Source organism: Sparus aurata, chromosome 5, assembly GCF_900880675.1.
Source record: "Sparus aurata chromosome 5, fSpaAur1.1, whole genome shotgun sequence".
Taxonomy (NCBI): Eukaryota; Metazoa; Chordata; class Actinopteri; order Spariformes; family Sparidae; genus Sparus; species Sparus aurata.
This window is the reverse complement of record NC_044191.1, coordinates 13,294,751-13,320,526: the sequence shown is the minus strand read 5'-3', so window position 1 is coordinate 13,320,526 and position 25,776 is coordinate 13,294,751. Positions and strand designations below refer to the sequence as shown.

Here is a 25,776-nt window from a genome sequence, read left to right as displayed (position 1 = left end):
GGCAGCTCAGCCTCAGGCCACTGGAGGTGGACCTCTCAGCTCATCAAGATAAGTGACAAGTGCAGAGGTGGGGGATTTGATTGACAGAGTGAGGAATGAGAGCGAAGAATACACCCCGTATCGAGATATCATCTTTTATACTGAAGCAATAAATGGAATAAGAGATCAGACATCTAAAGAACACAAAGCAGACACGTCGTTTTCACAGATATGTTTTTATTTGTCAAACTGAAAGAGCTTTTGTTCGAAGCAACACATTTTTTTTTTTTTTTTTTTTCGGACTGTACACAGTTTCTCACTCTCCTCTTCAGGCTTGAACCTAACCAGCATTGTAATAGATACGTTTTTTCTACATAGTGATTGACACTCAGACCCGAGGAGGTAAGAAATAATATGTGAACAATGGACACAGAAGTACAGAGACAGGATGGGTTTCCACTTTGCTCCCCTTGAGATGACATTTTACAATGCACACGACAATCAATGGTGAGTACAAAGTAAAGGCTTTCAGATCGTCATGATATACGAGAACAGAATGTGCCCGTGGACATCTTTGTAACAACTTGACTGTTCAAACTCATACATCATGCAAACCTCCTCAGAGCTCTGTAGCCAGTCTGCCGACAGGAAGCTGGCCGCAGAGATCCATCGGAGCAGATGGTGGCCGAGATATATTTATATATGAAGATAAATAATATCAGTCATAACGAGTCGCTTCTGAGAAATAATTTGCTATGCTCATCCTGTGTCCATGAACATAAGGAATGACTGATCACACCAATAACAATTTTCACATATTGGTAATCTACAGCAAAGTCTTTCAGTGTGACTTACATCGAGCTTGCCAACAAAACTCAAGAGATGCCCATCATTAAACACGTGAGTGCCATTATGGTATACCAGATCAGCATGTAGTGTATATCACATCGTATTTTGCCAAACCAGAATACAACTGGCTACACTCGGCTCCAATTATCCAGATAACAATCGGAAAATGTTTTGCATTTTTATTTTTCAGACTTCCTACGGTTACTCGTCAACTACGACAACACCCATGTTGATGGCATGACGGCTGAGAATGCTCCGGCACACGACGATACAAAGTAGGCTCCAAAATATTCAGACGGCCACACAAATCTTTTTTCTCACTGTGCTTTTTCATCGTTTTGAATGAAGAATTAGAATGTGGAATTAAGTCCGTAAATGTTTTCCAATACATTTTTATCCACTAGATATGTGAAGTGATGAAAATAACATAACTGGTATTTCCAAAATCTAGACAAACAATGTCATCTGAAAAGGCTGATGCATCAAATTAAATGAGATTTTCCTGTAAATGTCTTACTTTGTGTTTAAGGCTCGGCTGCAATCTCAGAACGGATACACCACATCCCTACAATATGAAATGATTGGCTAGTTAGGTGACTGAAAGCTGACAAGTCTTAAGTGAAACATGAAGCATAAAAAGTAGGCGCCGCTCCCTCAACCTCTTATTCTAGCACTCGAGAGCTTTGGGAAAACTTCTGAAGAGCGGGGAGCCAGTGAAGTAATCCAGGCCTATTTTTGAACCGAATAAAATGGGCTGCGAGGTTTGGCTCCGCTGTGATACCTCAGTTGCTTGTTTGCTTCCATGTACTCAGCCGCTGTTCATTTACTTCAGGATGCAGCCGATAGCAGAACCCATACAGTGAAAAAACTGCATAAACAGAATGTTTTGACGTGATTGGCACAGCAGCATCCACTGTAACCCCAATACGTCTACGTATTTTTAGCATCCTGAAACCATGTAAGAAGACCCCTCCCTTTAATATTTCACTAATATATCATCTCCTGTCCTGTATGACAACAACCATCGGATACCCTGAAATAAAGACCCTGCTCATTGTTTAACGAACAGCTCTGCGCTGTTGCCACATTTGATTTCTATTGTAGGTTTAAGATGATGACATATATTAATATATTATTAATCTCGGACATTTGCTCTCTTACACAATTTGTCACATCAAAGGGATTAAAGAGAATACAAAGTTTTCAATATCTGAATTATGCATATCGTGGACATGATTTAAATAATTGGCCTCACTCATTTGACATTTTTCCAAAAAATAATCATACACTGAAATCTTTAAATAGGTGGCCAGAAATTATACATTTGTGGGTGTGTGTTTTTTTTTTTTTTTTTTTTTTTGAGTGACATCTATCCTGAGCTTTTTAATTGATTTCAACTTAGATCTCCAAGACGACAAGAAAGACATTTGACAGAGATGTTCCGCGTCCGACAGCTGAGACGAATAAATCTAAAATAAATACAAAAAAAAGAACGAGCACAAACGATAATCCCAAACCTCTTAGAAAAAGTGTAGCGATGGTCAAATAGATACAGATAAAACTGGAAAACTCCTTATGAGAGCGTTGAGGCACCTCAGCCTGTCGAGCCTCGGTGTCTGTGCTGCAGTGTGGACCTGCAGTGTTTGTGTGTTTCGCTCACACATCAGTCATCTTCAATAAGCTTTTTGCAGTGTGTTGTAATGTTTCAGAACTATTTGAAAAATGCACATAAAAATAGGTCCCTAAATCAAAGCCATTTGCTCTCAGGGCCGGAGGTTTTAAATGATTTGTCATAATATACATTTATAATTCACGCACCATGCAGTTTCTTAGTCTTTTACATATAATACAAGAGCATTAATAGTGTTTTGATTGATGTAATAATGTCGGTGTCCATTAGGGTAGAAGCATGGCTTGCGGGCGTGTAGTAATCAAAGTAAAAACACATCCGATAATGTGACGACAGGTGATCTCTACATGGTATTTTAGACAGTTTAGTTATGTCATGAAGTCGGTTAATCATGTCGAATGAAGCACGGCAGACAGATTTCACGTCTTTGTTAAAAAGTGACACTGTACAATAGCTTCTATGGCAACAAGTTAAAACCACAGCGAGACCCCCCTTTTCCCCACTCCCCCCTCCAACCCGCCCCTCCCATATATATATATTACAGAAGTTCATTCCAAACAGGATGGTAAATCTCGAGAAGAATAAAAAGACAAGGATCACGCTTTAAAGAGGAAACTAAAGGACAGAAGTGGATAAGGGGCAGGTTTTGAAATCATTGTACAAAAGAACAAACAGCAACCCACCACAACCAAACACGTATTCTTGAAAAATCCATTGGAAATTGACTTCTTTTTTACAGGTTGCACAGTTTATTTTCGAAATACTGGGAGTGATACTCCAGTATGCCAAGGGGACGGGGGGGCAGGGACGGGGACGGGGGGAGGCAATGGCGAGAATAGATGGAGGAAACGGCTTCACTCTTCCTCTGTGCATCCGAGTATCTCTGCGCGCAAAGTGATCCTGCCGTACCATGACCAGGGGAGGATCCGGATGAGCCGAGCGTAGATGGGTGGATCTATCACGTTCTTTCTGTGCGTGTCGTTGTCGAAGTTGCTTTGGAATACCTTTAAAGAAAAAAGAACACAGAAGCAGCATGGAGGAAATCGTTATTTTTGCAATGATTTCACAAAAAACATTCATCTGATAACTCAATTCTAATATGCAGCAATGTTTTGAGGGCTTTAAAGGCCCGACAGATAGTAATCAAATGCTTCAGAAGTCCCCCTTCTGTGGAAAAATGTCTTCAGTGAAAAACCACATAAACACATTGTGATGGCTTTTCCCAGAGAACATTCATGCTTAATTCCTTGCCTGATTTTTTTCCAAGCTGCAACCTCGAAAGGTCTCGTGCCCGAGCAGGTACTGAATCAAGTGCAGCCAATCAGAGCTTCAATTCAAACATTGCCAACAACAGTTGTACAGTCTCTGAACTCTATTCTTAGCTCGTTCCTTTGAATGCAACATGCAACAGTTTTCCTCCCGAGGAAAATTGTGTGTTGTTAGAGCTGAGAGTTCCATCTTCACAATTAGAGTCGGGCGTCCACTGCTGTTTCTCCTGAGTGGTGTTATTAATGGGCACCTTATGCTTGCTGGTCTTGTTTTCCCTCATTTTTGTTGTATTTTATTTTTCAACCTTGGCAGTAAATGGAAGGCTTTGGTAGCAGCCAGAATTGCTGCTATAATAATGAAAAAAAGAAAAGGCCTGCTTCTCCAGTTTTGGTTCTGTAAAAAGTCACTGTGCCGCGGACTAATGCACATTCTGGACGAAAACGCCGAACTGTCATTACACAGCTGTCGGTGTACCCTTCATTATAGAGTACCGAACATCCAGTTGCATCGTTCTAACGCATTCAAGTCCTCAAGAGAGAGACTTCAGTGTGCACAGCTCCTTTATAACAATTCCATGACATTTAAGAGCTGTTATATACACCTTGAAACAACAATTCAAAGGTTAACTACCAACGAGCTAATTGTCACAGTGGGATGCGTGTTCTGTTGTCGATTATCAGAAGGTGTATGATTGTGTGTGCTTAATAGACAGTGGAATTAAATATATGTAGATGAATATAATCTACAGGGACTGCTTCATTGAAGGATATGATCGTTTCAATTAAACAGACATTATTATGCCGATGTAATTGGGATGTGATGGGATTCGCTTCGGCGCAGAACGGAAAATCAGCGGGCCGAATCGAAGCAGGTGTTTGACACAGGTTAACCTTTTTCTTTTTTTTTTCTTTTTTAAGAGAGAAGCTTCAGCTAATTCTCTTTTAAATAACCATCGGAGCTGGTTTGGATTTGGACGGTCAGAACATGGGCATAACAAGTGCTAAAAAAAGAACACGGCCATGCACCCAAAGTCACAGGAGGGATGTCAGAGAAAAGTAGCAGTGGTTTGACAAAATATTCACACCTTATATTTATCCTAACATGCACAGGGCCAGAGATGAGGTTTAAGGATTCAAGCTTTAAGCAGCACAGCGTTTGAAGGAGAGAAACACAAACTTTTTAGAAGCACAAAGTTGGCTTCTACACCGCAATCAGGTAAAAGACATTCATGACAAATTAAGAAAAAGCTGTTCGCTGCAGTACAAAGTATTAACTTGAATGTAGAGTGACAACATGAGAAAACTGCACTATCGAGGTGATAACAAGCGTTCAATGCAAACATGCCCCTGAGTTTCAGGTAAATGATGAGGCAACTGAGCTAATTAGAATTTACACGTGCAGATACTGTAAGACCTTCGTTGTTGCACAAATTAGACTGTGCATTTTTAAGTATTCGCTTACATGTACAGTTATTGAACACAGATCACCAGAAAGTCTTGTTTTTTTAATGTTGTTGCTTTCAGGATTCTCTAAAAAAATATTCTGTATTGTTTGGAAATGCATGTCTTTACACCACAGTTGGGAAATTATTGATGTAGTAATTGCTCGCTTGCAATCTCACCCATCACTGTAATAAAACTCGGGGAAGCTTCATGCTACAAATTAAACTAATTAAGACGAAATAAATGAAAGGATATGATAGTCAAGTACATGATGGTGAAAGACACAGCAAAATCACTCCAAACTCATCAAATTTGGCAGCTTGGCCAGAGGCCTTGGCTGTGGCTACGACGCTCTACCTATAAACCCTTTCAGCACCAGTTTCAATGCAAACTCCAGTTAGACTTTCAAAATAAAGCACGCAGGCCAATGCTTTGCATTGAGAGACATATCACGACTTTTGCAATGTTATTAACATGAAATGCTCACGGCTTGGTTAGGCTTGGACAAAAAAACTATTTGGCTGCAATATTCTAACAGCGATTCTATCTAATTTTGAGCATGATGCCACTTTCATCCTTCAATACTTTATTAAAATTAAGCTCAGTAAAGCACACAATTGCACAGATCTCAAATCTGCTCTGGCATAAAACATATGGTTTGCAAATGTAATAGCGCGTCTCATGAGATTACTGGCTATCAAGCAGCAGCTGGACGTATAAGATGTAATTGTCCTCGATCAATATGCAATGATGTGACGAGATATATACAACCTCTGCCTCCTCTGTCCTTGCATGTGTGTGTTTTGTGTGTTTCCATTAATATGACTGCTCTCGCGGAATCCCTCACACTGTCGCTTTCGGTGCTTTCACGAGGTACTTGTACGGCAGACTAGAGCCGAAATCATGTGACAGGTGTTCACTTTCATTACTTTCCTCATTTCACGTGTCACAAACGAGTGCAGGCCACCTTTGCATCCTACATTCTTTTTCATCATCTTCCTCCTGCAGTGAAACCCGTTGTCTCCCTGTCTCTCTCATCTACACTGTAGCGCCGAGCTCAGATAACGTTTGCATCTGCAGACAGGCAAACAAACACTACATCGCATGGCATTCTGCCCTCTCTGTCATCTCTCCCTCTTTTTCCATATGTGATCTGCTCTTTTCTATAAAACTAAAATCCACATTAGAGTCCTTCGAAGGGAACTAAAAAGCTTAAAATATTCAAGGTTCCCTTGTCCTTTATTTTATGGTCCAATTATATTCTAACATTGTTTCTGCCTGAGAGGTAATCTAATGAATGTTTTAATCTTCACGAGTACCTGAATATGATAACTTTCCTGCACCGTGTGGTCATATCTGAATGTTACTACCAAAACCTCCAATCATAATGTGTTAGAGGACACCACCACATCTGCAGTACGCATTAGAGCAGTATGGCTTCTTGTTTCATGGCAGTACAGCGACAAAAACTGTTGACAGAGCAGCAGCGATGTGTGCTGGCCCACATCTGTTTCAGCACACGTTTACAGCATTTTCCAGCTGCATGGTGCTTACTGACGGTCGTGCATCTTGAAACCCGACACAAACCACACAAGTCTGCTGGTTTGTAAAGCGTACTGTTTTCTTTTCACTCTTTCTTGTATTTTTAGAACTGCAACATTTCACATTTGAGAAGCGAGAAATGTGTCACCGAGTGGAGTGTTGCCTTAACCGTAATGTGACAACCAGGGCACATGATGGCACAATATGAAAGGTAGGACAGAAAGACCATAAAAGCAGCAGGTGATTGAAATATGACAAGAATCTCTCCAAGATTGTCTGGGGAGCTGCACAGTGTCAGAGGCGATGTCTCTAAAATAAACAGTCTGGAACAGGATATGTGATGAATCACAATAAAAGGACAGTAATGCTTGGACAAAAAAAAAAAAAAAAAAGGTGATGAAAGTATCATCAACAATAACATATTGGCAAACAAGTATATAAAATAATTCAAGGGCAGAAAGAAAGTATGTACAAATACTGTGAGTCACTTTGATTCACTAGGCAACACAGGCAATTACACAGCCACTCTACTGTAGAGAATGGATGTAATCCATTACTTTCTAGCCAAACTCTTGGACACAATGCTGTCTGACATTTATGGTAGCGATTTCCACAAAGTTTGCTGCCATATTAGCAAAGGTCGCAGTTTTAACAAGTAATGATTAGTAACCACATCTCGCTTAAACCATGGTCACTTGCCACGGCCACCAAAATAAGACCATTCTTTTCAAATACTTATACAATAACCCTTTATTCCTGGCAACATCCAAGGCTTGACTAATGGCTGAAACAGTCATTACCATTCATAAGGTTCTTAAGCAGTGGATCAGGGTTCACTACTTAAGTAATTTGGACGAACCTTAGTCCTCAATCTGCTCAACTCACAGAACCCTTCAGCCATCTGCCAGAAAGCTCACGTTATGCCTCCACAATTTAAATTCAATAACATCACGTTCGTCTGACAAAACGTAAGCTCAGTATTATTTTGACAGTATGTCTATCAACAGGACTAGCTAGATAACCAGCTATGTCCAAAATCAATATCAATATGTTCACAAACCAGAGGACCATGTTTGCTGTTGGCCGCAGCCTGAATTGGCGAGATGATCAGTAAGTTCAGAGGGACAGTGTCAGCTTCTTCTTGCAGCTTGTTTGTTACAGGCGCCACCCTGTGGTGCTGAGAGGATGATGCACTAGAAGACTTCTCTATGTTGTAGAGATATTTATATTCTTTTACATTTAATTACATCCAACGTCAACTCATTTTAGCTAGAGGCTGTAGCAAATTCACTTCACAACGGGTCTAAACACAGTGCCTTGACTGGTGAACTTTCCAAATTTCGTCAGAGTTGGACCAACTGTGCAGCAAGATGAAATAAAGTATATATTATCTTACCTTGATGGAATTTTTGACAAGCCATTGATATTTCAAAGTTTCTGTTATCATCATGTACATAAACCGAAACAGCTTCTGAGCTCTTTCTGTGGATCCAAAGTGGACTATTTTCTGTTGTAACTGAAAATAGGCCACGGTGATTTATCAGTTATAACTACTTGACTCTCATTCTATTTGCCGTGTCTGGTTTTATTTTCTTTCTTTAAAGCACTTTGTAACTTTGTGAAGAAAAGTGATGAAGTTTAAAGTTTAGTAAATCATTAATGGCTAGAAAAACTACTCTTGTTTCGCCCTATAAAACTTTAGTTTCCACATGAGTAATCGGTGGAGAGACAGAACCTACAGAGGGCTGCTTAAAAAGGTGATTTAACTATACCAGGATCCAAAAACTGTTGCTACACTGAGGTTTTATTAGAGAAGAAGTGAAATTAATGAATTGTATCCATGCACCAATATGGCAATGAGAAAATAAAACCCTGATACAACAGAGTGTAAATGAGGCAGGTGCTGTAGACAGGTGCTGAAGTCCACTGGTGGTGCCCACCTAAACTGGAGCCAACTGAAATCATTTCACTTTATTGCCCCCTAGTGTAATTATTCAATCCAGTAATCAAACACACACGCATACAGGGCACATGTCTGTGTGTGTGTCTTCAGACTGACCCAAGAGCCACAACTTTGCTCCCGACTATGGATTTTCCCAGCCTGGTAGAATATTGGGTATGCCTTGTATGCCTCTAGAGACACAACACTGGCTAGACTCCCATACTATTATTTAAACCTGCTGCACAGGCCAAGGGAACAGGTCGCTCAGATCTCTTTGGTCTCTGCCCTCACGCTGCCTCAGCTGTGGGGGATACCAGGAAGACTTGGTCATGTCTTCATCAAAAGGTCACGAGCTGCCCGCCAGCCCACAAGAGACAGTTGAACTCAATCAAACTGAAATGCATCCAAACTATTTCTTCAGCCAGCGATATGTTCCCTAGTTTTGTGTTCTTCGAATCCTGAAACGCTTTAAAACCCTGCAGCCGATCATTTCCTTTGACTGTAGAAAAAGAAAATATGGCCATCAGTGGTTAACCTTAAGATGATTGTATTCACAGCTATCTAACACTCAGTTACCCTCTGACCAGGAGGGAATTGAAGGCTCTAATGGCTAATTAACCCCATGCCATCCAAGTGAAACACTATTAAACATAAATCAATTACTTTTGTGCTTGATTCCCCCCATCAACTGACTCTGTAAATATTGACATCCAGCGGTGCAGGACTCTGAAGAGCAGTGACCCAGGTGTGGAAAGGGTGCGCACGTGGGAATGCAACCGAGCCGATATGTGTAATTACGGAATGTATCCCACTTTAATTATGTTTAAACAACGGACTATGTGGTCTCTGTTACAAGTGCAGTGCACCGGTATTCGGGGTCTGTGTGTAAAGAGAGGCGACAAGGCGCTCTATGGATTTTGTAGAGGGATACTGTTGTGCGTGTGCCACTGTGCCCTGCTTTGACAACATCTGTATTCTGACAGAGCCTCCTCTCTCAATCTAGATCTAACTGCCTGCAGCCCCTGCCACACAGGAGCTGGAGGGGGAAGCTGAGAAGAATACTTACAAGCCTCCACCACTGTGCCTGAACCAGACACCTAGAAACACACACACACATGCACACATGCACGCACGCACGCACGCACACACACACACACACAGTATATCCCTGCCAAGTCAAGCATTGTGGTGTGGCAGGAGGAGCCTCGGGAGTCCAACAGCCAAATGTGTCCTCTAGCATTAATGGCTGCTTCAGCTGACTGAAGGGGGAAAACACCTTGAAGAATCATACATCTGAACAACCCCCTCGGCTCCGTCTGGGGACAAACTGATTGACATTCTCAGAAGCCTTGCTAAACACGCTTGCCCTTTAATACAGAGCACACACGATCAGATTGACTACCTATCCTTGGTTTTGCTCTGAATTATACAGCAAAAGCAACACAAAGAAGGCCATAAATGGTCATAGAAATGGCTTGTATCCTGTTTAAAAAGGCTTTTAATCCACCTGTAGCTTGACGAAAGTGCTGCTCTCCACCAAAATATTTCGGAAAATTTGATTTTAAGAACAACAATAATAAACGCGACGGGTTCCTGAAATTTCTCCTGTACTTTTCTCTCCTTCCCATTGCTATCCCAGACAATGTGTGCCAGGCCTCCTAAGTCCCTCAGTGCTGGGTGTAGAGATATTGAGTGAGAATCGTGCTGAGCATGCACTGGCCCATATCCAAAGATCATCACAGGTGTTGAAATTATAAACTCCTCAAGCAAGGAATTTGAACTGCAAGAATGGAAAAAAAAATATTGCTGGCGTGGGCTCCTGCACCGGCTCGTCAACTAGAAAAAGGGCGTAAAATGTTATCTGGCTGTGGAGGGGTACTGTTTACCTTAACAAGGTGCTGAGCCAAACAAAACAGACGACCCTCTAGAAAAAAGTCTAATTCTGAAATGTCAGTTGTAGTTACCACATAACCACCACGGACTGCTCAGTTGCTATAAGAAGTCCAGGCGTCACAGCTGATGCTTTCATGTGCACAGGCTGCAGGTCATGGACTGCAGCTGAACTCTGAACTCAAGTGTGACGGCATATCAAATACTTGAGGATTTTAAGTCATTACAAAACGATCCACAAATGCTCTCATATTGGATTATTATTCTTAAATGTGGGAGAAATAGATTTACATTGATAAATAAATGCACGCCAATGTGTATTAAAGATTGATCCGGCGTAGTCCAAATCAATGTATCTTCCATTATTTATCAAATACCACGCCAAATATTGCTCTACGCTCGCACTCCTTACATGTAACTTGAACTAGATACTAGTTTCATGTAACAGTTTATTCTCACCCTCCAAGCTACAAAGAAAAGCCTGCACCCCGACATGAAGATGTTCTCTCTGCGTCTGAACATCCCAGAAACACTCAGGTTTGAATTGCAGACGGTTCCACTTTATCACTAAATATAATGTTAAACAGCCCTTTCAATTACATTAACAAATTGTCAGATTTTCCTTCATGAAATCTTTTGTGCATATTTACTCTTCCACCAGTTAGAAAGCTGGTTATTAAACTCTGAAGTGATCATTTTACTATCTCAAATACTGATGGTAATAAAGTTGTGTTCAAGATATAGACGAAGACGGCACTGCAAGATTAGAACAGAAGAGATTACACAGCAGATTGTACTGTAGATACATCGTGATCTCAGTGCACACAGAAGAACTTCAAGCACCCCTACAATATTTGCCTTTTTTCGTGCACTGTACACATTTGGATTATACTAGATCTCAGTTTCTTGATTTTTTTCCGTAGTCAGCACATCACAAATACATGAATGTGCAGATGAAGTAGGGCTTATCTTTCAATAACACAGCAGGAGAGAAGAGTCAACACCAACTCTCTCGCCACCAGTATCTGAAAGACAAGAGGCTTCAGCTATGGCTGTAACCCCCACGCCTGCAGCTCTCCTGATATCAGCAGAGAGGCTGCTGCAGCCCTGCGCCGTCTCTGCTGTCGTGAGCGATTGGAATGGACGCGTACTCTGTTGAAGGGCCGTAAACAAGATTTTCAGCACAGCACTGGCCAGACCAGGTTGACAGCATCGTCTTATCTGATCCCAAACCGGAGAGAGGCAGTAGGACAGACCAGGCAGGCTCAGTTTGAGCCCCAGATAAGAGGATGCTCAAGGGAAGTGGGAAGGAGGACCACAGAGGTCCCGAAATGGACATTTTCACTCTTAACACTTTTTGACATTTGCTGCCTTGTATGTCGTCTGCATCAGGTCTCTGTTCTTCCCTCTCTGTGCATTGTTCTGTCTCTACCTAGCATGCACCTTTGCAGTGTGATATATAATTCAAAACTTCAGTACTCACAGTACCTACACTCATGCATTTATAATTCCACCGTATTCTTCAGTACGTTTGCTTTGTGCACGTGACATTAATGACGTTTTTTCTTTGATTAGAAGTATTTATTATTGTAAATGCCGGTAGATGTGGCTTAAACCTGTGTAGCTTGTGACGATGGGTATTTTGGGCTGTGAAAGCTCCTTACCTTGTCCTTCCTCTGTTTCTCATCTTGGTATATATTCCACCGCTCTCCGTCATTACTGTACGCCACTTTGTATGAGCCAACAAACTGGACATGGCCGAAGTCTTTAGCTCCCTGGGTGATGATACCTGTGACCTTGGTAGGCACAAGCAGGTCCACCTGAGAGAGGGAAGAAACAGAGAGAAAGTCAGGAGAATGTTCATTTTGAGTTGTCAAGACAGGTAGCCCATGATAATGTGTCAGAAATGCTAAATTTTCACAACCTAGCCTTTTTTTTCTACTCATGGCATCAGAGGATTCACTGTAAAAGACACTTGGCGCAGAAAGTCAGTTTCAATTACTTACACAATATTGAACAACAAGGCTAAGTCCACAGCCTCGCCTCAGCAAAACAGAAATTGCACGGCACAGCAGCTTCTGAGGCCCGGTCTGCTCCATTTGGGTTAATTTTTAATAGCTCCTCATTTGTTGCAAACCATTTGCAGCGAACAGGTGCGAGGCAGTAAACACAAACTTACTTTTATCGACATTTTAGGGTTTCAATTATGGTTCATTATTTAGTTAAAGTACACAGCACTGCTGGACCCAGATCCAAAAACGCAGTTAAACCAAAGCCCCACATGGATGACAAGTAGAAAAAGTAATACAGCTCCAACACATTTTTTTTTTTTTTTTAAGTAGGAGTTTCAAATGTGTTAATTATGTCAAATGAATAATGTATATGAACAATCCAAAGCAGAACTTAAGAGGCAGGTGCTGTTAGTGTTGCTACTGTGTCAGCGCAGTTCATTGCAAAAATACAGCTTGCGTTCTAATGGAACATCGCGGGTGGTATTATGAAATAAGTCACTCCTACTGATCTTTCATGAGCACAAAGCAGCGGGTGTTAGAGTTAATGTTAGAGTTCATTCAACATAATGGCAACTCTGCAGACGCACCTTTACATCTCTGTAGCACAATAAGGCGAATGTGTATTGTTGTGTTTACAACAAAAAACCTTTAGCATCTCTAAATGTCAAAATGTGATAAATAGAGGGTGTGAAGTTTCCATAGCCTCCCACTTGAGTCACTTTCTTCAAAAGACCATGTTTAAGGATAATTTCACATTAAAGTGTGTTCACAGGCCTTGTGTATTACCACTGGATGCGTGAAAAAGTAGTATAAAGCACTCGTGGCTCCAGAAGAAGCTGCGTGTAATCTGATTAACTGTCTCCAGCGTTATCAGTCAGTGGCTATGTTGCATTGTGGGTAATGTAGGTGCCATGTTTTGAGAAGCCGTTGTCATTATGGACGGTCCAAAGACAAATGTGGAGGCTTATTTATCGGATTACATTCCCAAGACCTGTAAACACACTTTAATGTATAAAAAATTGAGCATTGTGCATTTTCAGTTCTCAAAATGTCTGTAGCCTAAATATCACTGTAAAGCTGTCTCACTCATCACACTTATCTATTGTCTGTGGCATCAATTCAAAGTCAATACAGGAGGAAAAACAAGGTGCGACTTGGCATTTTGCTGTCATGCTGGAAGACAGCGTAGTGTAAGGAGAGCAGAAGAGAGGAGCGGCATGACGATTTATTCCTTCTGCTGAATACACACAGCATCGAGACAACCATACATCACACTAATTGGCCCGGTCATAGGCCAACATATACTGTGTCACGCCGCTCTGACAAAACAAAATAGAGCCCTGAGTAGATTAAACAAATAAGCAAACAGAAGCGAGTTATGGCTCGGTTTCATTCCACCCCTTGGTCTTGAAACACTGCAGAGCACCGCCGTGCATCTCAGCACATCACATCGCACTTTTACTGCCTGCGATGTGTTTCAAACTTTGAAACCTCTTTTTTTTCTCTCTGAGCAGTGATGTGAACGAGCTCACCGAGAGAGTTCATCTCTCATAGGCTTCCAACACTTTCTCCTTCCTCCGAGCTACTTTAACATTGAGGACTGCTCCCTCCTCGCGGACCTCCTACCCTGACACACATGTAGACAAAGCCATGCCTTAGTGACTACAAAAGGAAAGTCTTGGCTTTCTAAAAGGCATCCGAGTGGATGAACTCCCAGCTCCCCATTTGTGAGACGTTATGGCGGTGGAAGTAGGACAAAAGGCATCGAATATGCGCGCAGACATAATTCAACCTTTAGCAATGCTGTGCTAGAGGTATGCAATTATGCAGATGTCACACAGTCCATGTGCGTGCTTCATTTGTTGCGAATACAGTATTTATGAATTTTCTCCTTGAGCCTCTGCTTTTTTTTCTCTTTTTTTTTTTTTTTTTACCTAAAGAAGTGCTCATGTCTGTTTCTGAACACAGCAGTGGCGTGCCTGTAATGTATATTATACATTACAGGCACTGCTGTGTTCAGAAACATTTTAACAGAGCTGTTGTTTTAAGCAGTCTGCTTAAAACAACAGCTCTGTTAAAATGACAATATGTCACAACAACCCCTCTAGATAAAGGGAGCCAGAGAGAAACAGTAGCAGGGGTTGATCGGTTGATTTAGAGGGGCACGACACCTTGCATTGTGAGGCTTTGATTACGCTCCAGTCGCGCAACGTTGAGGTATAATCTCGTTCTACCCAAGCATTCAAGTCTGCCACCAAAACAAAGGCGGGCTTGAAGGGGAACCTGTAATTGCTGTCACAGGTAGCGGTCAAAAAATACAACCGCCCCCAGCGATGCCGGCTCTCAACGCTTTGATGGCCCAAACTGAATTAAGGAGCGAGATAAGCTTGTTAGAGCAGGGCCTCTCCTCCAGCCTCCACCTCCCGTTCTTTCCTCAAATCGCACTCTCAACCCTGTCCCCTCCTCCGTGAGCCGTTAACCCAGACGGACTAGGAGTGTGTAAAGTCTTTGTTGCATTCTCTGAATGCTGGTGGCATAGATTTTTCTAAGTAATAAAACCAGAGAATCAATTTTCGGATTTTTACTTGCTGTGTCGTGTAGCTTTTAATGGACATTTCCCGTTTCTCCCACCAATGCAGCTTCACATTGAATAGGAAGACGGGTTCAATTACTTATTTGTACTTCTCTTTGGAAGAAGCGTGCAGAGGGGCAAAGTTTGTGTACTTCTGCCAGGCACACACTCGTCTCTCCAGCTCATTAAGACGAGAAGAGCTGGTGTGTAGCCCCTGTTTGAAGTGGCTTTGCCAATGCAGGGGAAAGAGATGAATGCAGTGAGAGGCGGCCTTATGAGGATCCGAATGAGGCCCAGTTTCCTTTTTTATAAATACAGCACATGCTTGCATAGCATCCTGCAGACATTCTCCCTCCAGCTAGGCTAATTTAACAATGTGTTGAAGAGTCATTTAATCTTCAAAGCCTGCGGGAAAAATGGATGTGTGTGTGTGTGTGTGTGTGTGTCTCTCTCTACTTTCTGTATGTTCTCCTATGTAGCAGAATTCAGAATTGCATGTACACAAGTCACAGAGCCACGAGGGGGACATTTCAAAGGCCCATCAACCTCACAGCAGGGAAGCTATCATTTAAGCATAAAGCTGTGCTGAGAGCCTGAAAAACACACCCCTTCACTGCTCCTGTCATTTTCTGTACTACACACTTAAACGCCACTTCATGTGATGATGCTTAACATTAAATAGAATGCACATATTGACATGTTATCATCACACAGAAAATATCAGGCTAACAGCACAAGGATTGGTTAGGGCTCATAAGAAGAGACCATGTTCCTTTAATATGACGCCCGCTTTAAAACGTGGAGGTGTGAGGTTTGAAACACGTGAGCAATTAGGAGAGGGGGAGGATCTTGTCAAAGACGATGCTACTGAGTCGCACTATGGAGAATGTTGGATCCAGCATTATTGCAGCTTGTCCCATACTAGAGACTAAGGCCCAACTCCAATCCGATCCCTACGCCCTCCCAAAACACAAGAGGAGGACATCGTCACCTTCTCCAATGGAAACATTCACAGATGATGCGCATATTTCTACTTTCTTAATATTGTTATATATCATAAACACATATTTCTCATGTATTCTATTTTACTCTTTTAAGTTAATTTCATTTGTATCTATCTTATTCTCTATTCTGTATTAAATCTTTATGCTGTTTTTTGCTCTTGGACAAGCAACTGTAATGTGATCCTACTTCTGCCCTTTTATCCATGAGGTAGAATACTTTAGAAACTAATGTCAAATTATACTTATGCCATACTATAAAATATTATCAGGTGAACAAATTAAAAACATTCTCCCAACCTTCTTTTGCCGTATTTTTCAAAAAGCAATTTTCATTTGCAATTCTTAGTCTGATCTGGTCTTTAAGGAAATAGCAAAACACTGGGAATCAAATCAAATCAAGATGTGCAATGTTTTCTTAACAGCATGTTTATTCCAACAACCTCTAATTCCTCTGATAGGAAATCAAATGTCTGTTTGAGTTAATATGACTTCATAATTATCCTTGGAAATTAACAGTATGGAACCCGATAGGAGTTTTCTCCATCATGGACGCAAAAGAAATGTTGCATCTGAGAAGAGTGTGGTTTATAAGCCTGTATCGATGTGACTTGGTGATGGAGGGCTTTATAACCCCCTTAAAGCGAACTGGTTCATGATGACACTTACTATGGCAGTCCCTCCATACAAACACACAAACAGTAAGAGTAAGAGTGGGTAGGGGAAGGGCATAGGGCTAGATTGGAATTGAGCCTAAATGTTAAGACAACCCAGCCTTTGCAGCTTTAATTTTGACTTTATGCTTTGAATCCATCTGTTGTGAGTTCACCTCACTTAACAGGGGTGCAATACCAAATCGTCTCAGTCCGATCTGGAAGATTAATCAACATGTCAAGAAATGCAGTCAAACACATCTGCAATATCAACATGTAAATGTGCAAAACACATCTGAGAGCATGTTGAAGAATCCTGATCCTCAAGGCTCCAGCACAGCACAGCACAGCTGCATTTCTACATATGGTTCAACCAGAATAACTCTAGTTCCTGATGGCCAGGATGGAAAATAACAAATGTAGGACACAGAGCATGGTACATTTCAGAATTCACACAGTGGAGCAGACACACATGAAGCCATCATTCTTTGACTTCTTAAAGCTACATTCACAACAGGTTACACACATTCACAGACTATACATGGAATCATTTATGTGACATGTATTTGTTATGTTTGATATTGTTGTTTGTCACCAGGTAGAAAATGAGCATCTACAGCCGCAGTGAATTTCTCCTGAGATTTGTTCACAGAGTAATTAGACTAAACACTAAAACACCAGTGCATGTTCACACACTATCACTGTTATCGGTTGACATTGAGAAAAATGGAAGCCATCGCAGCTCCTCGATGTGTTTCGGGAGAGGCGACTGCACGATATCTGAACATAGTGTGACATGACACGTGCCGAAGAAGACCATTTCTGTCCTGCTGCGACCACACTAACTTCAGAAAAGCCTCTTAAAAGCAAACTCAAAATGACCAAAAAATGAGGTCTGAGGCTGAAGGCAGACACTTTCCAGACAGATGGCTGAGGACTGCGTTTCTACTGAGCGCAAAGAAAAGCCTGTTTGTGTCATGATGCCTTTCTGAGTTTAAGAATGTGCCCTTACACACCGAAGTGGGCCTGCTGAGCCAATTCTACGCTCGCACTCACTGAGCTTGAGATGTTGCTACGTGACACGCTCGGCTCTTTATGTGTGAGAGCACATTGATCCAGCACCATGAAAGTGGAAATGAGCAGATACTGTGTAACATAGGGTGCGGCATACTTATAGCCCCACTCAGCAATAACATCAGCCAAGACAAATTAGACTGAAACTCATATTCATTAATTGTGTTTGTTGTGTTTATTACTGTAGAAAACAAACAGCCCTTAGCCCTCCATAGACTGTAGGACAAAAAAGTCCCAATGATTTATCAAAATGTAAAATCGAGGGTGCTGATTATATATAGCTGCTGGCAAAAAAGAAAAAATATAATTCCTCAGAGCTAACAGCTTGCTGATTCCGAGAAGGTACACCTTTACACCTTCCTACAGGAAGCCTGCAGCATGAGGCAGTGTTTGGTAACACCTACGTGACATCTGGTTTATGGCGGAGATCCAAAAATTAACCCACCTGATGGGTAAAAGCAATTTCGTTATAATGGTTAAAACAACTCAAAAGACGTGTGTTACTTCACATCATACAAGATTGTGTGCGTTACCTGAGGTTACAAATTAATTGTATGAGTGAATTCTCTGTTTGGTTTTAGGGTAACACAGATAATTAGTTATAACAGCTATAATCAGCTGGAATAAACATCACTGTCACGTGTTGAGTTGAGTTTTCACCTTCACTCCGTTTTATATTACTAAACACAACTTAAACATCACTAAACGTCAGGGAACACACAATGTGGGACCTGGTTAAGGTTACTTTTCTGTTTACCTTCTCCAAGGAGGTGGTGTCACCCTCCATCACTACAGTGTGACTCATTTTCCCTCGCTCTCTCAAAGGGATACACACACACACAAACTCTAAACTAACTTTATTTTTTCATAATTTTTTCTTCCTCAGTGTTGCGTGAATTTTCTTTTTTTTTTCTCTTGGTCATGTTGTACAGGACTTAAAATCAAAGCCTACAGGTTCACAGACCCAGTCAGTTATATTTCCGCGTTTGAAACTAATGTGAGGTCCTCTTTGACGGCTCTTATGGGACACACACATGCTGTGGAGTGCACACACGCACGCACACACACAAAGTGAATCTCCTTTCCTACACCTTTTGTGGCTGGGATTTTCACACGGGGTGGTGGGATGTCAGAAGGTATAAATGCCTGCTGAGCGCTCACACAGAGGAAGTGTTCAGACAGTCTGAAGTGTGGCTCAGTTGCCCCGGAGCAGTGAGGATAGTAAAGGTATTGTCATAGAGGGAACGTCCCCTCATGGTTGCAACATGTTGTCTTAGACTGATTAGCATGGCACTGACCTGTGCCACCATAAACCTAAAAAAATTACCTTTTTTTAAATTTGCCTTCTATAAAATGTGTCTTTTTTGGCAAGTGTTACATTTGGAACATGAATCAAATGCACTCTGTTGATACAAACATCTCCATGTGGAATGAGCTGTCCTGACACGAGGATAGATGTCTTTGTTTCAGCGCAAGATGACTTGTTTTGGCAGTACATGAAGAGAGTCAGCTGGTTGGCTGGTCAATGCACATCTTACAGCCAAAGTGCTGGGGATATAAATAAGGGAAAAGCACTATGCGGTGACTCACGGTGAATTGCAAAATGGTGGCAAGCGTACACATTTATAAAGCCAAACAGTTTTACAGGGCATGGACACTGCTATGCAATGAACATCCTCTCCCTTCCTCCTCCTCATCCCAGTCTTCTTGCCAGCACACACAGTATGTCTAACATGCTTATATACACCATGAATGACACCTGCATGTAGATAACCCTAAGCAATCTGCAAGGACCAGAATGAAACTCTTGTTCAATAGCTCACAGCGCAGTCAAACATTTTTAGCCATGGTAGCAGCATGGCTCCAGGCCACTACTTTGGCAATGAAATTGAGCTCAGTGGAGCCTGGAGGGTGAATCTTACTTCCTCTGGTGATCCTTTGATTTCTCATTGGGTGCCACAAATGGGTCATTATTTTCTTTTATCCAGTGATTTATTTTAATTTTTTTTCCATTGGTGATTTTTTTCAATATTTACAAGATGGATTGGCACAACATTTCTGGAGACATTCCTTTTAGAATGAATCATTTCAGTCATCCAGTGCTTTGGTTTCCCATCGAACGCCTGCAAAACTAATGAAATTACCATCTGCCTCAGCTGTGTTTAGCACTAATCAAATACTAAACTAAAACATCATACGTTTTACACTAGGATCATCACTGATGTGAGGATGCTGAAGTTAGCATTAAGCCCAGAGCACCACTGTGTCTGCTGTTTATCAGTAAAACACGGAGACATGTGAATATCCTGTGAGCTTCATGTTTTAAAAAAGGATGTTCATCACATTTTTAGATGTTACAGTATTTGATAAAGTCTGTGCAGAAAAGTGACCATCTCCTTGCAACAGCTTGCATCACAATCACCTGCATGGTCAGCCTTTTGTTCTCTAGCCATCTTTGTCTCCATCTATAATTCAACACAGTAGTGTAAGTGCTTTAAAATAGAAAGTGCACATTTAGACCATTAAAGTATTATTTAATTGCCATTCTTTCCTCCAAAACAAAGGGGGCCTTTTCATCAAAGTCACTGCATTAAAGCACCGACATTACAACCCTAGATTCTAATGGGCCACTCAGAGCACACGGTCATAAAGCAGATGGAACCCGCGTTAGCATGTCAAGTTAAGTCCAAATGGTTGCATGAACCGATGAAGGGAATTGGCCGTGGCAAAAAAGGAGCAGAAAGGAAATCAACCATGGTGGTCTGCATCATTTAGAGCTATTACAGCAAGGAGAACAGCATCTGTAGAACCAGCAAGTTGCAAACCGTGTCAGCATGAGTGAAGGGAGGGTCTCTGAACCATATCCATACAAAAATGGCCTTGACTTTAGCACTGTAGGACTTGTGGGATTTCACACTCTGTTTAACGTTCACTGTGACTAAACATGTGATGGACACATACAATCTAAAGCAGTCTGTCTCCCTGTGTGATCTTGTCTGAAATCAAAATCTGTAATTCGTGCCGGGGGGGTGGGGGGGGGGGGGGGCTGCTTTCTGTTGGAATATTAAGCGAGTGTGAAATGACTTAATGATCTAAAGTATGGTGTTCCCATTCTAACAATGATGATACGGGATTGTAAAGGTCCTGGAAATAGGTGAGTTAAAAATAAAATTCTTCACGACTCTGGCTGCGGCACTTACAGCTCATCATACCTAGCTCCCCTCTCCTGCTTCTCACATGGTGTATAAAATATTCATATCAAATTCTCACACGTGTGCACACATAGACACAAACACGCTCTGCACAAAAAAAATGAAAAAAACATGACGTGCTTCACACGCAATAAAAAGGAAACTATGAAATTACAAAAGAGATACATTTATGGACATAAGCGGTCGTTGCAATATGATACTTACCCTCAAATTAACCAGTTTTCTACAGAGCCATAGTTTAACTCTGGACTGCTCTGAATTAATCATAATACTGTAGCATACAGCATGTCGCAGTGGTGCTTAAGTGCAGCCTGTGCTCTCCTGGGTGCATAACATAAAGATGTCTGATTTAAACATAGGGAGGTGAATGGGGGATACCCAGCCGAGAGACGGCTTAGACACACTCCGGAGCCGTAAGATACATATGCAGAACACACTGGATCCAATCTCTGCCGCACTGATTTAAGCTCTGCTGCCTTCACTTCTGACACTTCCTGCAGATCCCAAGATTACAGCAGGAGCTGCTGCAGACTCATGAATCACTCATCCCAAGATAAAACAGATAAATGCATCCTCCGTTAGCTGAGAGCGAGCGAGTGAGAGGGACAGAGGTAGAGAGAGGGAGATGAGGATCAGGATGTCGCGTAGAAGGATAAGATGGCCTCCATGGATGATAAAAACAAAGGAGCAACATTACGCAGGTTCCATGCAGACCTGTGTATTTAAGCATGAATTTGGGGGGAGGGAACACTACAAAACCACCCAATTGAATCAGGGAAGCAGATGGATTTACCATCCTTTCCGTAACTTCATTTGGAAGCTAATTGAATCAGCATACTAGCTGCAGGGAAATTGAATAAAATAGAGCAAAGGAAGAGCCGTATTGGACAGGATTAAAATGAGACTCTGACGATAATGCCTAATGAAATTTAAATCAGGCATGTTTTCAAATGAGTGTGGATTCTTTCTAAGAATCTTCTTGAATTCTTGGATAATGTTCTCAAGATGATTGAATTAGCAGTGGCTGTAGGATACATTTTGAACCAACACACTGTATTTATGTCTGCTCAGATTAGAACACATTTTGTCAGATGAACAAGTCCCTAAATGGGTAGCCAGCAGTTAGAAATCTGGTATCAGACGGGTCCCATCTGACATGCCTTTCCATAGAAGTCGGATAATGACCCACAACAATCTCCCCTAATATGATCTTCCATATTAAAAAAAAAAAAAAACTTGCCAAGTCTTATAATCATGCACACGCTGCACACAGCTACATGGTGCAAATTTGATCTCGCCTCTCTGAAACTCGGCTGGCACATCAGCCAAAGCAAGTGCTGGATGAGCAATATGCAGTCATGGTTACATCTGTTATCCTGGCTCTCAAGCTTCGCATCAGTGGGAAGTGCCATAGCTCAGATCCTGTCTACAAAGAGACAACACCAAAAAAGAAGATGCTGATAATAGATGTAGGAATGCAACTTGTTGATAGATTCACTGACAAAGCGTCGGATCTGTTAGAAACGTGTGATTCCTACCGACATCGTGCTAGATAAACGATATCATGTAAACTCCCGCAAAGGCTTCGCCAAGGTGAAAATTACATGCGCAGAAGTGTCGACGCAGACTGACAGAGTAGAAGGTACACTCAGGCTAATGTTGATACATTAGGGTACTTTCTTCTGCATCACAGCTGTGGCTAAATGGCTGTGTGCTTCTCACTGATTGCAACAGAAACCACCTGGAGACGCTGTCCCTCTTACATTCTGTTCCTTTAATTAGTTCAGCAAGAAAACTTGGCTGCAGGCGCTGCTCCTATTGATTCAGTTTTGTGTGTAAAGTAGTAGGACAAATAATGATAAAGAGCCGAGCAGGCAGTGGAATAAAGGGATGTATCTAATGTGATTAAGACTTTGAATAATCATATATCCAGGGACAAGTGCCTTCATCTAGTTTCAGCCGGATCAATATGGTATGACAGTAATAAAAATGCTGGCTTTACAGCGATACCCTCTGTATACTGCCTTGCAATTCATAAATGTAGGGACGACTGTTTTCCAGTGGGGAATGCAGGGGGGGGGGGGGAGATCAAGCCTGAAGGACGCAGAAGCCGTCTCACCCTTGAAAGTTTCAGATAAATTTGAACCGTTCGTTTTCCCAAGCAAGCAATTTCCATGAAGTCCCCGTCTCTTGTTCTTGAAATAAAGACATGATCATTGCTATTCCAGATGATCAAAATCCCTCTTAAATCCTTTCATGCTACAATGCCTTTGCTCTCTCCGAGGCAGGCTTTTCTGTTTATAGAAAGGACAAGCTTCATCGTTGCTGCATAAACACTCAAGAAGAGATGTGAGTTTCAATGGGACAAATTAAAGCCATTCTCCTCCGTGGATGGATGAAACAAACTCCAAGCTAATTCTATTGATTAAAAGGAATAGACTTTGTTGTCGACGGCGCTGTATTTGAGGTAGCGATTTGATTAGGAGGCTGTGCTCGGAAAATTGGTGTAATGATAATACCCGGTTTGATTACAACGAATGCATGCTCACAGGCACTGAGCGGGAATCAATCTTGCACTACGTCTACTTATTGTTCCTTCCAGCCTCTACTCCACATGGAACAATCCTCTTTGTGAAGTGTCAACATGCATTGATGCTTTAGGACCCAAATGGCAAGGGTAATTTATTTCTGTAGTGTATTCATCTATGCAATTGTATTTTACAAGGACCTTTTGAATTACACGACAACATGAAACACTGTGAAAACTTCAAAAAATGCTTACGGAGCGATGAGCACTTTAAAGACAATTAAAACTAATTACAGAGGACGGAACGATGATTTCCTTTGAAACATAAGAGAGGCACCTGTCTCATTCACTGATTTACCATTTTTAGCTGGAAATAGTAATTTCTTAGACAAACCCACGATACAGATGTACCCTGTTTGTTCTCTAACCTCAAATGTTATGGTCATGTAAGGGTTGGAACTATATATCTTCCAATAACTGCTATTTAATGTTCTGATGCATATACTGTATATGATGTAATGTACTGTACGTGGTTTAAAATGGAAGTTCTGTGTTCCCAAGTAAAAAAAAAAAAAAAAAGAGACAAGCAAGCCCCACCACAGAAATGTAACAATTACTTAGATTAGGCTTATTATTGTTTCAAATCAAGGAACAGGAAATGCAGTAAAAGCTACACTTAAAAGTGAAATTCATTAAACAATGCTCTTTGCAAAATGTATTCAATTTAACATTTGCTCCCTGCAAAATAAAAAGTGTGTCCTCATTTATGTTCATCTACCTGCCCGTGTCTCTGTTTTCTTTGGTCCTGTGTGCTTCACTGCTTTAATGTCTGTGTATATCTAAATCTACTGTAGTTATGTTCTGCTTGCCTAGCTTTGCTGCAGTATTTTAGTCTGCAACTGTTTGCCACTGCTTGTGTTTATTTGTGAACTCATTTCATACATATGCATGTCGTGTCAGCAAGCCAAGGATCCGGAAGACGCAAATATCCTTCTCTCTGTTCAGTTAAGCAAAATCAACCAGTCATAGGTTGTTCTGTCACTCCAGATACAAGGTGAGAAGGAGAAGGTGACCCAAGGCAGCTGGGTAGTACAAGATCCATCTTTCCAGATCAAGTGCCGAGTTGCATCCATCTGAAGATCTGAAGAAGTCTGTACTGCACGAGACGGTACTCTGACATTCAATCTGCCGTATGACAAGTGTTGCTCTCCTTTGTGCTAGTAGACTTTGGGTCCAGTGAGTGCTTTATTCGCAGAGCTTTGGTTGATATAATGATATACATCTTCTTGGCTTTTGGGAACTCAAGTGGAAGTCAGACTTGGACACTTCTTTCTTAGTTAATAGTCAGCACCGCTATGCTAGTTGTCTGACATTTGCTAAACTAATATGTTCTGCTATCACTGGAGGCAATTTATCAGATTGCATGCAGCCTCCTCTGGAGCCACAGAAGACTTGTTTACTTTTTTTCACAAATTCTGTGGTGCTCCCTCACTTTTACCCAGGACAATCCATAGCATTCTACCATGGACCATTCCTTCCAGATTTTACTCTCGATACCCATGGAGAATCATGTTGAGGAAGGCACAGCTACATCGTAGACAAATAAAAAACAAAATTTTCCTTTTATTTCCCTTTTGAAGCCTGTCTTTGTTTCATGTTCATTCACAGAGGCAATGAGTGGAATATGGTAATCTAAGCATAAAATGCTTGGTGACGCCATCTAGGATCTCTTACCCTCCCTGCTGTGTTCAGGGAATGAAACAACAATTGTCTTCACGACATAATGCCTCATCATTTCCTGCCAGTCCCTTCACGACCATGCTAAACATAACTCCAAGGTCTCTCAGTGGGGGAGAATCAGCTCTTTGTCAAATTCAAAAAAGTGCGAATGCCTTGTCTCGACCACCTCCTTGCTGGGCTTCATCATCTTTGGCAGCCATGTACTGTACGGAGGGATTTTTACCAAAGTCAGGAAACAAATAGCCTCAACCCATTTCTGTCATACAGCTGCAATGTTTTCCGATGACTGCCAACTTCTACCACAAAAGCTACACTTAAGTGGCAATTCACATCATTCACCTGGACTCCTGGGGCTGCCCATGGAGCCAAAGCAAAATGAGATCACTGCACAGACTGTTTATTGATTTGCCTTAACAGCCATGGCAGTCATTCGGTATGAGGG

General features: G+C 41.5%; 1 protein-coding gene across 3 annotated transcripts in view; it reads right to left on the bottom strand.

Moving 5' to 3' along the window:
• Positions 1-280: 280 nt before the first annotated feature.
• The window catches only part of LOC115581986 (EGF-like repeat and discoidin I-like domain-containing protein 3), a 126,489-nt gene continuing 100,993 nt past the window's right edge, over positions 281-25,776 (bottom strand). For all 3 annotated transcript variants that reach the window (XM_030417614.1, XM_030417615.1, XM_030417613.1), the window contains 2 exons: positions 12,208-12,363; positions 281-3,462 (listed from right to left, as the gene is read on the bottom strand). In XM_030417614.1, the coding sequence (XP_030273474.1) occupies positions 3,313-3,462; positions 12,208-12,363 (306 nt within the window). In that variant the 3' untranslated portion in view covers positions 281-3,312. The remainder of the gene's footprint in view (positions 3,463-12,207; positions 12,364-25,776) is intronic.